At 40.9% G+C, this 15,542-nt stretch overlaps 1 protein-coding gene across 1 annotated transcript; it reads left to right on the plus strand.

Moving 5' to 3' along the window:
* Positions 1-5,744: 5,744 nt before the first annotated feature.
* Positions 5,745-10,459, plus strand: UQCRFS1 (ubiquinol-cytochrome c reductase, Rieske iron-sulfur polypeptide 1). The gene is made up of 2 exons (XM_014056689.2): positions 5,745-6,007; positions 9,724-10,459. Exons 1-2 carry the CDS (start codon positions 5,794-5,796, stop codon positions 10,332-10,334), a joined length of 825 nt encoding a protein of 274 aa, XP_013912164.2. The 5' UTR covers positions 5,745-5,793; the 3' UTR covers positions 10,335-10,459.
* Positions 10,460-15,542: the final 5,083 nt, after the last annotated feature.

Consider the following 15,542-nt stretch of genomic DNA (forward strand, 5'->3'; position numbering starts at 1 on the left):
CGGGTCCAAGGACTACCTCTAATCATTTGTGCATACCTTTGCCTAATCCACTGAGTTTGCCAGCTCTCCGGAGGGGTGAATTCTAGAGGATGGAGCAATTCTGGCAGAAAAAGTATGAGATATTTTCATATTTTCATCCTCCCTTGTAAAAGTGGGTGTTTTATTAGCTGTTGTATAAATGCCAGGTGTTTCTCATTTCAGCCATGCGTTGGAATCGGTAACAATGCACCGTGATAAAAATGAAATACACAAAAGAATACAGCTAGTACAGCAAGTTGCTTTATTTTTATGCAATCTCATAAAACGGTAGACTGGACGCTCCTTGTACGTTTCTGTCGAACCTGCTTCAAAGCTCTAATTGTTACTAGGAAGCTGAAATGTTCTGCACTTGTGTCTGTCTCTCTGTGTGTGTCTCTGTGTGTGTGTGTTTGTGTGTTAACATTCAAAGTACAAATCGTTACTTATCCGAGCCTGTATTAGACAAATTAGATTGCAGGGATTTTTTTTTTGAAAAAAAAAAGCTGTAAATCAATACAATTTGAATGATCAATTAATCATTCCATTTAATTAAAACCACCAAATCCCACTACATTTCATTTACGTTTTATTGCTGTATTTCTAAGTTGAAGCTTCGAGACAAGGGTATTGATTAATGTTATATTCTGCATACCTGTGTACCAAGTAATTTGTTCATTAGCACCATGGCCAGCTCCAAGGGGTATATATTATTTAATTATCATAGACTATTGCACTGGAAAGCCCTAGACTAATGAAGATATCAATGCGTTAAATTCTAACCTGTGTTAATTGTTGACAACTGCAAAGGGAAGTATCAAGAGTAAAACTTTGGGTGGAAATCAGGAAGGATGTGGATGGAGAGGGAGGAGATTTTCAAATCTTGAAAAGAAGAGAACATTTGTCGCTCAGGGTTGAAATGAGGGGTCCTTGGTGCTCTCTGAGCTTGCTTGTTTTGTTGTAGACATTTCATTACCCAACTAGGTAACATCATCAGTACTAGCACCGTGCTAGCACTAGCACTGATGATGTCACCTAGTTATGGTAATGAAACGTCTGCAAGAAAACAAGCAAGCTCAGAGAGCACCAAGGACCCCTTGAAAATAAGATCAGCCCAAAAGCGAAGTAATTTGCAACCCAATTTTTGACTACGGAACCATCTTTTTTTTTTTACTATAATACTACGTTTCCTAATATAGGATACTTTTTTCATCATTTTTATATTTATCATTTTCCCTCCCTCCAACCAACCAACCAACCAACCAACCAACCAACCAACCAACCAACCAACCAACCAACCAACCAACCAACCAAACCATCCATCCATCCATCCATCCATCCATCCATCCATCCATCCATCCATCCATCCATCCATCCACCTTTCTCTCCCCCTTGTTTATTTCTTTCTTTAAATAATTTATAAGGTCACCTATCTCACAGCAATAATTTTGGGTGGAATACTTTCTCATTTGAAACTACAAGATTTGTCCGAATTTTGGGTTCTTCTTTGTGTTTCTTCTTGACGAGTCTTACTAATCAGAAGTGAGATGGGATTTTGGAATTAACTGCTTGCGGTCTGAAAATGTTACCCAACATTTGACAACCACTGTAGATCTGTAAAAACAAAACAAAAACAAAACCCTGCATCTTTATACATCAGAATTTAATGGAAAATAGAAGCATGCAGACTTTTTTTTTTTTGCTTTTTCTAGAAATAGCTTTGCCATGTATCATGCTGTAGCATTTGAAAATGAAGATGCCCTGTGCCATTTTTTAAGCATCTGTCAAGCTCTTTTATGTGATATCTCACTTATTTCTTTTTCCCCAATGAAACCCATAGTACTAACCTTCAGTAATATCCGTGATATCTATCTATCATCCAAGTTGGTGTCTTGACTCGCATTATCTTGATGAGCCATTGGCACTGGCAGGAAATATTATTTATCAAAAGCACACACGGAACAATCTTTAAAGGAAAATGGGGTGGATGGTTCCTTGAAGCATCAAACTATTTTTAGCAATGAGAGTTAGCCGTATTCTACAAGCAGCAGAACTCTTATTGAATGGCCACCATAGAATCTAATTAACCCAGGTTGCTTTCGACTTACTATAATTCATTTAATGACTGTTCAAAGATACAACGGCATTGAAAAAAGCAGGTTATGACCATTTTTCACACAACCATTGCAGCATCTCTGTGATCATGTGATCAAAATTCAGACGCTTAGCAACTGACTCATATTTATGACGGTTGCAGTGTCTTGGGATAATGGTATCCCCTATTGTGACCTTCTGGCCATAGTGAGCATGGGCAGAGCGTATGACAGCCTCCTGCACCCCCCTGGGAGCAAAATCAGGCCATGGGGGTGGCACCCACCTGCACCTCGTTTTGGGTCTAGTAGGTCTTCCTGCACACTCCTGGGAGCAAGAATGGGGCATGTGGGGACTCCAGGAAGGGGTTGGGCAGAAAGGGGAACAGCCAACCAGCAATTTAACAAGTGGTTCTCCCAAACTGGGCCAAACCACTGGAGATAGATAGATAGATAGATAGATAGATAGATAGATAGATAGATAGATAGATAGATAGATAGATAAGTAGGTAGGTAGGTAGGTAGGTAGGTAGGTAGGTAGGTAGGTAGGTAGGTAGGTAGATGATAGATAGATAGATAGATAGATAGATAGATAGATAGATAGATAGATAGATAGATAGATAGGGTGGAACTGAAAGGCGAAAAGGGAAGCAGTAAGCTCCCTCCCATATTTGGGCATACCAGGTGCTTTGACATAACACTTACTTATTTCCTTGGCTCAGCTGATAAGGGAGGAGAGCTTGTGGCTTAGAGGCTAATACAACTGCCTAACATGTAAAAACAGCCCAGGTTCAAATCCCAGTAAGAGTATCGCTAGCTTATGAGAGCTAAATAGCTTGAAATAGATCTATATTAGTCTCGCTTTATTTATTTATCAGCACAAATGCAACACACACACACACACACACACACACACACACGTAACAGCTGAGCATCAAAGAATTGATGCTTTCAAATTGTGGTGCTGAAGAAGACCCTTTGAGATTGAAAGGAGATCAAATTAGTCAATCCTAAAGGGAATCAATCTTGGCTGCCCTTTGGAAGGACAGATGTTGAATCTGAAGCACAAATTCTTTGGCCAAATAATGAGAACTGAAGACGCATTGGAAAAGACCCTGATATTAGGAAAGACGGATGGCAAACGGAGAAGGGGACAGCAGATGATGAGATGGTTTGATGGCATTATTGACATGATAAACAGACTTTGAAAGACAGTGGAGAACAGGGGGGGGATGTTGTGCTATGTGCTAAGTCCATGGGGTTGTGAAGAGTTGGTCAGCGACCTGAACAACAAAAATGCCATGTGTTAATTCTCCAATCCAATCAAGCCAATAAGCTGGGATTGTAAATGCACATTTGCATTAACTAACAACTCAGCAGAATAAAGAGCAGGCTCTGGTTTCCTATCTCCTCATCATACAGAGCACTGAGTAACCCATTGGTGGTCCATCCAATCATTTAATGCAAGAATCTCCAAACTTGGCAATTTTAAGACTTGTGGACTTCAATTCCCAGAATTCTTCAGTCTTAAAAGTTCCCCAAAACACCCAGTGTTAAAGTTGAAAGCCTTTACACTCTTAAAGTTGTCAAGTTTGGATTTAACACATGGATGGTGCAGGATAAGCCAATTGGGAACCAGATTGTTTTGAACAAGTCCCATCTATGATTTACAACTTTTTCTCGAATGAAAAATTGGGAGGATTATCCTTGACCTTTTCTTTTATTCAAAAGGAGCTCCTCAAGAGTTAGAGGGATCATACGGGGAGGCAGATTACGGTTGTTTTTATATTACTGTTGCTTTGAAGAAGACGAATACTTGTGGGAAAAGGTCAACAATATAGGAAACCAAGAGAAAAGTGGTCCGTTCTTTGGCTGCAAACTCCATTTTGCAAGTTTTTTGGATAAGATTGAAGCCGCTATATAAAAATTATGAATAATCAATGCAAGAGTTACAGGTAGTCCTTCACAAATAACCACAATTGAAGCCAGAATTTCTGTTGCGAAAGAAGGGGTTGTTAAATAAGTTGCTCCCAATTTTATCACCTTTTCTGCAATGGTTGTTAAGTGAATCATTGCTGTTCTTAAGTGAATCATGCGGTCATTAAACAAATCTGGCTTCCTCTATTGTCCTTGATTGTTGGAAGCCAGCTGGGAAAATTGCAAATGACAATCACATTCACCCCAGGATGCAGCAACTGTTGGAAAGAGCAGCCAGTGGCCAAGTATCCAAATTTTGACCATGTGACATGAAGAAGTCGTAAGTGCAAGGAGCCGATATCTGTAAGTTGACTTTTTCAGTGCCTTTGTAATTTCAAAAAGTCACCAAATGAATGGCTATATGTTGAGGACTACCTGTATAGGATTCGCAGATGATATATCATGGGAGAGTTTTTTTTCTTCTCTCTCTCTCTCTCTCCAAATGTTTACATTCATTTTAGTTGCAGTTTGCATGGCTTGTGAAATGTAGAATTTGGAAATGTTGGGAAACCTCTAGCACAGAACTCCCTGCCTCCCGGATGATCATATCATACATGCCAATGGAGCAGAGGTGGGTTCCTACCAGTTCGCACCTATTCGGTAGAACCGGTTCGTCAAATCTACCGAACCAGTTAGAAGAGGTTCCACCAGCAGACCACACCTACAGAAGACGTTCCAAAATTTATTGAAACCCACCACTCACACACACACACACACAGAGAGACTGTCACAGAGAGAGAGAGAAAGAGAAAGGAAGAAATAAAAAAAGAAAGAAATAAAAAAGAAAAAGAGTAAGAGATGAAAGAAAAAAGGGACAGAGACACAAAAGGGGAGAGAGAGAGAGAGAGAGAGAGAGAGAGAGAGAGAGAGAGAGAGAGAGAGAGAGAGAGAGAGAGAGAGAGAGAGAGAGAGAGAACACATGGTTGGCAAGCCACTCCCACCAGGTCACATGGCCAGCAAGCCACGCCCACAAAGGAGGCCACACCCACAGAGTAGGTTCCCAAAAAAATGAAACCCACCACTGCTATGGAGATATACTCTTAACCACCATGAATAAAGTATCTTTCGCTTAGCAGGCTTGCATCTCCTAACTTTCGACACATATGCATAAAACGGGCTGCAGAATACAGTATCATAAATACAATTAAAATAAAACTGATCGTCTATCGCGAATCAAACATACAGATCTTCTCGTGTGCAAGAGGAAAACATACATAAAATATAAATTAAATATTTATACAAAATATCAATGTAACCAGCATTTGCTACCAAACATTTATTCCTTTTCAATTGCTGTTATCAATATGTCATTGTTTTAAATTATTGATGAGACTTCTTGTAAAAGCCATTTTACCTATTTCAGGCAAGATTTCATATTATCTCGTAATTACCTACGTAAAAAATGTCTAACCAAAATTAGGAACCAAAACTATTTTAAAAAGGTAGTTTTATTCCCAGTTCAGTAGCTAAAGCGGGGCAATTAGCGTCAAGTCCCGCGCGCAGGCGCACTTCCCATACCGCCCGAAAGTGATGTTAGCTCCGCCCCCTCGATTCCTCCCCGATCCCGCCCCAATCTCGTCTCTCCAAAGAGAAGAGCGGTGGGCGTGGCTTCTCTGCCGGCGCGCGTTCTGCGTCACCGCTCGGCGTGCGTCGCTTGCGTCCGGCGGTCGCGGAAGGTGACCGCCGTGAGGAGGAGAAGCTGAACGCCGCCATGTTGTCGCTGTCCGCCCGTTGCGGCCCATTGGCGCCTTACCTGGCGGCCGCCGCGCACATCGTGCCGGCTCCGCGGAAGCCTCTGGTGCTGGAGGTCCCGCCGGGCCCCACGAAGATCCTGTCCTTGGATTCGAGGCGGCCTCTGCTGTGCCGGGAGTCGCTGATGGGCCAGGCGAGCCGGGGAGGCCTGGTCGTCACTGCTTCCCTCAACGGTGCGGGAGGGCGGGGAAGGGTCTGCGGCGGGTGGGGTGGAGGGTCGCTGGCGCCGCACCCCCATGGGGGTCTCTCGAACACGGCAGGAGGGCGGCTGCCAGAAACAACCGACCGCTGGGGATGCTGGGAGTTGTAGTCACAGGGTGTCATAGTCTCCTTCCTTTCTCTTTCTTCTCTCTTTCCTTTCTCTCTTTCCTTTCTTCCTTCTCTTTTTTCCTTCCTTTCTCTTCCTTCTTTCTTCCTTTTTTTTCCTTTCTCTTTCCTTTCTTCCTTCTCTTTTTTCCTTCCTTCCTTTCTCTTTTTCTTTCCTTCCTTCTCTTTTTTCCTTCCTTCCTTTCTATCTCTCTTTCCTTTCTTATCTTTTTTCTTCCTTTCTCTTTCTCTTTCCTTCCTTCCTTTCTATCTCTCTTTCCTTTGTTATCTTTTTTCTTCCTCTTTCCTTTCTTCCTTCTCTTTTTTCCTTCCTTCCTTCCTTCCTTCCTTCCTTCCTTCCTTCCTTCCTTCCTTCCTTCCTTCCTTCCTTCCTTCCTTCCTTCCTTCCTTCCTTCCTTCCTTCCTTTCTCTTTAAAATGCACCCAAAGGAACCATTTCTTTAAAAAAAAACCAGGGATGATTCCTGCTTCAACAACCCTTTGGGAAGTGTTTTGAAAAGGCTGGTTTCTGGTCGTAAACATTTATTATTTAATTAATTTATATGCTGCCCATCTCACTATTGGAGTAAATATTCCTTGGTCCTTCAAAGTTAGTACTGTGGCTTTTTTAACAATGTTCTCAATTCTGCCCCATCCACAGTTGGAGTCTGGATATGCCATAAAAGAAGGAATTCTTTTTTATAAAATTTCTTTTCCTTACATGTTTTATTCTTCTTGGTCTTAGCCATTGTAAGAGTTGTCAACATTGTCCCTCTCTAAGTGGAAATTATGCTTAACCGGTAGAACTTTTTTGTTAAAACGTCTCCTATGCTATTGTTGCCTGTCTTTTAGTGTAAAAAAAAAGATGAGACTAATTATAGAATCATAGATAACACTTCAGTTCATAAACTGGATGGATACTAAGATATAAAACCGTTTTGATGTCATGTTGCAATTGCACAAACTTGGTGCTTCTAATATTCCCAGCGTATGAATATAAGTTAGGGTGAAATGTAAATATGCTTTAGTGATATTTCAAAGGAAACAATCATAGTTTGGGCAAGATGGGTCTTTTCTCATCTCCCAGAGCTGCAAGACTGCTATGTTGCCGTCTCCTCACAAGGAGCAGTTGTGTAGTGCACTTTTGGGTGATCTTAAGTCCTTTCCTCGTTTGGAGAGGTATTACCAAAGAGCCGTTCTACTTAAAATTAGTTGTTCATTCTACTGTGGTCATTGGTTCAGTCTGCCATTTTTTCCCCAGTTTATTTTGGAAAGATGCTTCTAATACACTTCTTTTCCAGCACAAAAATCTCAGTTCTACAATTATGAGATTGGCTTGTAAAATTATTTGCCTTTCCATTTTTTTCATCCTTAGGTTAAAGGTGTAGCAAATATAAATAATAAAGTTCTTAAATCCTGAAACCCTACAGGTGTAAGACCAACAGCATTTGTTGGAAATACAGGTAGTCCTTGACTTATGACCACTATTGAGCCCTAAATTTCTGTTGCTAACTGAGAAATTTGTTAAGTCCCATTGTCCCATTTTATGACTTCCCTCACAATTGTTGAATCATTGCACTTGTTAAGTTAGTAACATGGTTGTTAAGTCAATCTGGCTTTCAAGCATCTGAATTTTGATTACATGACCATGGGAATGCTGCAATGGTCATAAATGTGAAAAATGGTCGTAAGTAATTTTTTTCAGTGTCGTAACCTTGAACAGTCACCAAGTGAATTGTTTGAGGACTACCTGTATACCTAACTGGATATTGGGCTTATGTTTAGCATTTGAAAATTAATTCCCAATTATAATTCAGAAACACTAAACTCTAATTCTTCCTTAGACATGAAGTCTCTTAAATGTCTCTCCCTCTCATAATAAGTAATAGAATAACAGAGTTGGAAGGGACCTTGGAGGTCTTCTAATCCAACCTCCTGCTCAGGCAAGAAACCCTATACCATTTCAGACAAATGGTTGTCCAATCTCTTCTTCAAAACTTCCAGTGTTGGAACATTCACAATTTCTGGAGGCAAGTAAGAGATGCTTAACTGGCAAATTATTTCCAAAGTGTTTTAAGAAAATTGCAGGATTGATTCAAAGGACCATAACAGCAACATTAATGTTGCAATTCTACAATTGCTGTTTGGTTCTACTTGTAAGCAAAAATGTTTCTTTAATAATAAACATTGCTTCATAAAGTTAATGATGGAATAAGTATATTAATAGTCAAGCTACATAAGTTGTACTCAGGTGTATATGTGAGGTATATAAATGGGGAGGCACAATATATAAAATTCATGTTTTTTCTGCATGCAAAACAGTTGAAAGACTTGAGTGTTTTCACATTTTAAATAACATTGAACTATGAGTATCAACTGTTTACACTTAAAACATTTTCAGTACAGCTCTAGATTTGTCAAATTCATTAAGAAGCATTTTATTGATTTTGATTTTTGTCTAATCAGATATTTTAGGTCCACTACTTAACGGTATTGGAGAACCTTGAGATATTTTATTCTTATGGAAATTAAGTTGACAAACTGTATCAAACATTTAAAGCAGTGCTTTGTCCATTTGGCTCATAAAGCTTTCTAGTGTAAAATTTGTAGAAAATGAAACATGATTTTCCCAGAAGTACTAAACCTAATAATTCTCTAACGTCCATAAGTTTCAGGGAAGCTATAGATGGCAGTGGATATGCAACTTGCTTCTCCATTTCAGTATAAATTTGAAAAACATTTGTTTAGCTAGGTTTTACAATAGGCCATAAGTATCCATGGAGTCTTCCACAAAATGCACACAAGTGGTACCACAAAGTAGTTCTTCCACTTTGAAATGCATTCCAACTTTGGTTAAATTTCATATAAACTATTTTAAGAACATCATACATCTATTTTGTGGGCCCCTGTCTTGACTTCCCATTGGCTTCCAGGTGCAGTTTAAAGTGCTGATTTTAGCTTATAAATCCTTTTATAGCATCAGTGTCCAACCTTTAGTCTTGCCTGGGCCATATTAATTAAAAAGGAATAGTCTTCAGCTGCATATAAAATATATAATATAGTGAATGTATATAAATCACATAATGTTAAAGGTTTACAGTCTTGTGGGGCCGTGTTACAGCCCATAAATGGGACATGCATGGCTTGTAATTGTGGCTGGATATGACTTAAATTAATAAATAGCTGTAGTTACATACAGAATCTACAACAATGGGACTGATGGATCACTTTCAAATATTACGGATGTCTTCAGAAAAAAACACAATAGTCTCAGAAGTTTCTGGCTTTCATTGATATGTGAAGTAGATGTGAAATACATGTCATTTGATAGGCTTCCCAGAGGGAATAATGCATTTTATATGCAATTGCAAATAGAAAGGAAGGGAATCCTGGCAATAATTCAAACCTCCATGGGCCAATTCAGTTTTTGTGTAAAATGTATATTTTTGGGGAGGAATTACATTTTTATGTTGGGGTATTAGAGCAGGTTTTCTTCAAAGTTACTATTTTCTAATACAATGTCTGTAATGCAACACATTCTATTACAAGAACAGCCCCATAACTATGCTTTCTCTTTCTTGCAGCTCCTGCCAGTGTTCGTTATGTCCATAATGACATGGCTGTGCCAGACTTCTCTTACCACCGTCGCGACAGTTTACAAGATAGCACAAAATCCTCCCAAGATAGCAGCGCAGAGAGAAAAACCTTCACCTACTTTTTCAATGGGGCAACCTATTTGCTCTCTGCGTACTTCGCCAAGAAAGCTGTCGTTATGTTCGTCTCCAGCATGAATCCTGCTGCTGATGTATTGGCGCTGGCTAAGATTGAGATCAAGCTGTCCGATATTCCAGAAGGCAGGAATATGGTTTTCCAGTGGAGGGGAAAACCCCTGTTTGTGCGTCACAGAACCCAGGCAGAGATTGATCAAGTGGCTAAAGTACCTTTGAGTGAACTAAGAGACCCAGAGCAAGATGTGGATAGGGTGAAGAAACCGGAGTGGTTGGTAGTGCTAGGCATATGCACCCATCTTGGCTGTGTACCAATTTCAGATGCTGGGGATTTTGGAGGTTATTACTGCCCCTGCCATGGGTCCCATTATGATGCATCTGGCAGAATACGTAAAGGCCCAGCTCCACTCAATCTGGAGGTCCCACCGCATGAATTCGCTAGTGAAGATATGCTTATCGTCGGTTAAATATCCTGATTCTCGTGTACACGTTGAGGAAAGAATTGAGTCATAAGATATTGCAAAACATTACAGTTGAATTGTGGGACGTCTCGTTAGCTTTAATAAGGCATTAAACTGATGTCCTCTAATCAGATGTACGCTGTCTATACTTATTGAATCAGTCTATTTTTTTTTTCTTCTAAACAAAAAGTGGCGTTTTAATGACAGACAGTTAAAAGGCTTGGATGCAAAATTGGTGGCCACAGATGTAGTTTGCAACAGTGAGATGCTCGGAGCGATTTCAGCTCCCTGAACCCCTTACTGATTTTTAGATGAGTTTTTAATCTTTCATTTTAAAATTTAGGTACAGAAATATAGTCTGAAGCATTGATTTATGAAGAACTTAAGAAGACTGTTCGTGCCCAATGGCATGAGAAACTACACATACTTATACTGTGGAAGATTTGCCATCTTGCTTTTAAGTTCACCCAAAACAGGAGGGTTCAATTTTTCAGGTTGCAAAGGCATGAAAAAGAGCCAGTTTGGTGTGATGGTTAAGTCATTAGGCTAGAAGCCAGAAGGTTGTGAGTTCCAGTCCTGCCTTAGGCACAAAGCCAGCTGGTGACTTTGGCCAAGTCATTATCAGCTGTAGGAAGAAAACAAGGTCAGGCCACTTCTGAAAATCTTGCTAAAAAAACTGCCTGGACAAGTAGGAATCAACACTGATTTAAAGACTGATGTTTGCATGCTTATAAGCACACCATCAAAAAGTGATTGCATTTTTTCCCCCAACTGGGTTATCCTTCAATTTGTTTTAATTGGAGCCTTTTTCAGGACATAACAATTACTAAATGAGAGAGAATATAGTTGACAACAGAATTTGGGGAATACATTAAAGTCTGGTTAGACACTATGGTTGCCAATTTGCAAAGTATTGCTTTTTACCAGTTAGAAATATTAAACTCTTCTCTCAAAACAATTTCTGTCTCTTCCCATAAAATAAAATCATCACAGCAAGGATGATAAGGGTAAAGGAACTAAACATATAAATCAAAATTCAAAACAACTTTGTTCTGGCTTCATAAGAACCTTATATTAGAGGCGTCTTTCATAAACTAATCTCTGCAATCAGATATGTGATGTCATTTAACAACCTATTTTTTAAAAATATACATTTAAACTGGTGAAACTATAATAACATGGCTCTCATCCTTTGGGATAGTCCAGATAGGAGGCCATTTATTTTCCAGAGAACTAGGGAAGGTCCTACTGAGAAGCATTCTCCATGCCCATTTCACCTTTTGACTCAAAAAAGTATGTATTAGACCAGCATCTAGGCTGTTTCTCTTCCTTCTGTTTCCCAAGATTAGTGTCATAGACCATTAAAATGGGAGAATGCCTTCTGAAACTTAAAAGTATCATCTTGGGCTCCATGCGTCCCTGGGATCTCCAGCCTGATGTCAAAACTGGGTTTTAAGGATCTAGAAGATCAGTAGGTTGGGACCAATCCTGCCTTGAGTGGAATGGTACTCTAAAAAGCACAGGTGGGTTGTGGGGCCTGTTAGATGAAGCAGATGTTGGCCATCTGCTAGAACTGATAGGAATGGTAGATGTAACCAAGAAGAGGCAGTCTCTCAAATAACCCCGCCTCCTGCCACCTCCAGTTTGGCCTCGTGCTCATTCAAAACCAACTGGAACCAACCTCAGAGGAAGGAAATAGAGCAGGCACAATACAGAAGTACCCACTTCTAGCCTCCAAAGCTAGTCCAGAAGGATACCATAGTCGATGGTATCAAAGATTTCCGAGAGGTCAAGCAGAGAAAAGATAAAACACCCTTCTAATCCTATCCCCACCTCAGGTCATCCAAACTCATGACAATTTTTTCTTCTTTGGTTGATACCTGTTGTTCTGACAGAAAAGGGTCCAGATAATCTCCTTCATCCAGGATGACATTAATGTATAACCACTACCTCCGCAATCTTCCATAACGAACAAGTCCAGTATGATGGGGTCTAGCAATGCCTCTTTAAGAAAGAATTCACCACTCTTGACAACCCAACCATTGTTATTTGCCAGGCGACTTCAACTAACCAGGAACCACAACCATAAGGACCCTATCTGTTTCCTCAGGTCCAACAGAATCAAACTCTTCCTAGATAACAGGATGAGACTGCCACGGGCATCTCTACAGGACCCACACCAGCAATTTAGTCCAACAGATGCTCTGAAATATGTAAGACCCTTAAAAGCGATGGAACAGATTTAAGCCCTGCTGTGCCACATAATCAAATGTAGGATAGCGGTCTGGTTTTATTTTGTTTGCAAATCCATTCACGGCAGCTTTTAAACACTCCCCAAATTAGTCCAGGAAGAACTAACTGAAAAACGTCTTGGCTATTCTCTTTTTCCTGGATATGAAATTGCTCCTATTTTGGAGCGACAATAGACATATTACAAGGCTTCTTGGGGTTTAAAAACAAGAAAGAATGAATTAAAAAGTTGTAATTCAGGAAAATATATGAAATAATCTTGATGCATAAAAAAAATTCCACGATCCATTTAAAAATGCATGTTGCCAACATTCTCCCTTGCTTCATTTTGCTCCAATTTGCTTCAAGTGATCAGTCTGCTGCCCTAACACCATCCGTCATCTCCTTTCTTCGGAGAGGTCAAGAAGGGGTATAGTTGGTGGTCTTTATTCCTGTTCTGACTGAGGCTTCCCAAGAGCATTAAGCCAACTCCTTGTCCCAACAAAAACCCCTTTTATTAATCGACTCTGAATTCTGCTCATTCACATCCAGCAAAGTCTTTCAAGGGAGGATTTACAGTCACAGACCTTATCTGGCTTGGAGAGTTGCCAGGTTGATCTCTACAAAACTTGGCAAGGAGTCTCGGAGAGTCATGAACCAATGAAGCGAACTAATTGTCTCCTGCAAACTCCACTCTCCTTTCGCTCTTCTTTTATTTCCTCTGGGAGGGGCCATTCATCCACCTGTGGCCTTACTCCCAAGTTGACCCTTGTTCCTTAACTGTTCCCTTCATCTGGCAGCTCTGTGCATGCGCACACTGGGGACAGGCTCCAGCTGTTCATCTGTCTCACTGATGTCTGACTGAAGGCAGCTGGTAACTGGCATACGGCCCTGTCCCCCCCTCTGCCTCTGACACAGGCCTCGTCAGAGCCTTCCCCAACTCCAGGACTGGCCCATGTTCCTCCCCAACCTCCTCACTGCCTGAATCTGCTGCCAGCTCTGCAGAATTCTATTCATAGCCCTCAGCCCATATGGAGGGCTTTTACATTTAGGAGACCCACGAAAAACTCAGAGCAACATACGTTCTGCTTACGTTTTGTCTGATTTGTCAGAAGGGCCTATCAGATCACCTCTTCAGGCCTTTTGATAGGTCGGCTGCCTGAATGGAGAAGGGCCGATGGCTTCCAGTGTGAATTTCATGTCATTTCCAGATTGCACGGTTGAGGTCATTAAAGATCAAAGCTCCAGGTGCCATTTATCTTCCGTTCTTCATTCTCAGCTCTACCTTTCCTATCTTATTTCCCAGGCAAATAGACTTCCAATTATTTCAATAGGTCACCCACTCCGCGATAGAGATCCATTTCATTAACCTTTGTCATTGAAGTGAGTGGCACTTCGGCTGCAAGGACATTTGTTAAGCCTTCTGCCCTTCACCTTTCCCTCTCTCGACATCTTCACTGAAAAATACAACGTAGGGAAAAGCTGGCAAATGCAAAAACCTGCTCAGTAAATGAAAGAGAGGGAGGAAGGGAGGGAGAGAGAGAGAGAGAGATTTCACTACTTGGCTGCATAAACATGAGGGACCATTCAAGGCCTGGCTGACAAGCTTATAATTTGCCTTAGGGCTCCTTGGTCCTGTCCAATTTACAGATAAGCAGCCATAATAAAACATTGGTCATTAGAAGCGAGCACGCAAACAATAAATGTTCGTGATCATTGTTTTCAACACCATGGTTAGGCGTTTTCTGTCTCTGTATTAATTACTGCCTTTCACCTCCTGCTTGTTAATGAAGGCTAGCACAATTTATGGGAAATGGTCTCTGTTACCAGCTCTTCTGATGATGGGGTGTTTTTTTTTTTTGATCCATCTAGAATTAAGTTTCCTCAGGACTGGAGGCACTATGGCACAGAATTTCAATGATGAGGAACAATAAGAGAGGAGACATCTGCCTTCATTCCTGCTACTGAAGTTTAGTCTCTGGTCAGTCACTGCGTGAAACTGGTCATTGCTCTTGAGTCGTCTCAATGTTTTCTTTAGGACTCTAATGAACCTTAGCGTTCTCACCGAATACTATTTCTATATACTATATTTTATAAGGCCTTGGTAAGGCCATACTTGGGATACTTGCATCCAGTTTTGGTCGCCACGATGTAAAAAAGATGTTGAGACTCTAGAAAGAGTGCAGAGAAGAGCAACAAAGATGATTAGGGGACTGGAGACTAAAACATATGAAGAACAATTGCAGGAACTGGGTATGTCTAGTTTGATGAAAAGAAGGACTAGGGGAGACATGATAGCAGTGTTCCAATATCTCAGGGGCTGCCAGAAAGAAGAGGGAGTCTATTATCCAAAGCACCTGAGGCAGACGTGGGTTCCTACCAGTTCGCACCTATTCGGTAGAACCGGTTCGTCAAATCTACCAAACCGGTTAGAAGAGGTTCCACCAGTGGACCCGGAAAGCAGGCCACACCTACAGAAGAGGTTCCAAAAATTTTTGAAACCCACCACTGGCAAGGATCTTGTAACTTGACAGCTTTTAAGACTTGCACGCTTCAATGCCAGAGTTTCTGAATAGCTACTTGGACCGACCTAAGTACTAATTCATAATTTCATATCCGGTCACATGATGGGCGGCAAGCCACTCCCATCCGGTCACATGGGTGGCAAGCCACTCCCACAAAGGAGGCCACACCCACAGAGTAGGTTCCAACAATTTTTGAAACCCACCACTGACCTGAGGGTAGGACAAGAAGCAATGGGTGGAAAGTAATCAAGGAGAAAAGCAACTTAGAACTAAAGAGAAATTTCCTGACAGTTATAGCAATTAATCAATGGAACAACTTGCCTCCAGAAGTTGTGAATTCTCCAACACTGGAAGTTTTTAAGAACATGTTGGATAACCATTTGTCTGAAATGGTATAGGGTTTCCCGCCTAAGCAGATGGTTGGACTAGAAGACCTCCAAGGTCCCTTCCAACTCTGTTA

This window comes from Thamnophis sirtalis, unplaced genomic scaffold (genome assembly GCF_051295495.1).
Source record: "Thamnophis sirtalis isolate CommonGarterSnake01/CBP01778 unplaced genomic scaffold, rThaSir2_p1.2 scaffold_14, whole genome shotgun sequence".
Classification (NCBI taxonomy): domain Eukaryota; kingdom Metazoa; phylum Chordata; class Lepidosauria; order Squamata; family Natricidae; genus Thamnophis; species Thamnophis sirtalis.

Bases quoted from the DNA above. Each gene is read 5' to 3' on its own strand.
- UQCRFS1 (XM_014056689.2), top strand. From the start codon at position 5,794: ATGTTGTCGCTGTCCGCCCGTTGCGGCCCATTGGCGCCTTACCTGGCG. The intron at 6,008-9,723 runs GTGCGGGAGGGC...TCTTTCTTGCAG, and splicing joins CGTCACTGCTTCCCTCAACG to CTCCTGCCAGTGTTCGTTAT.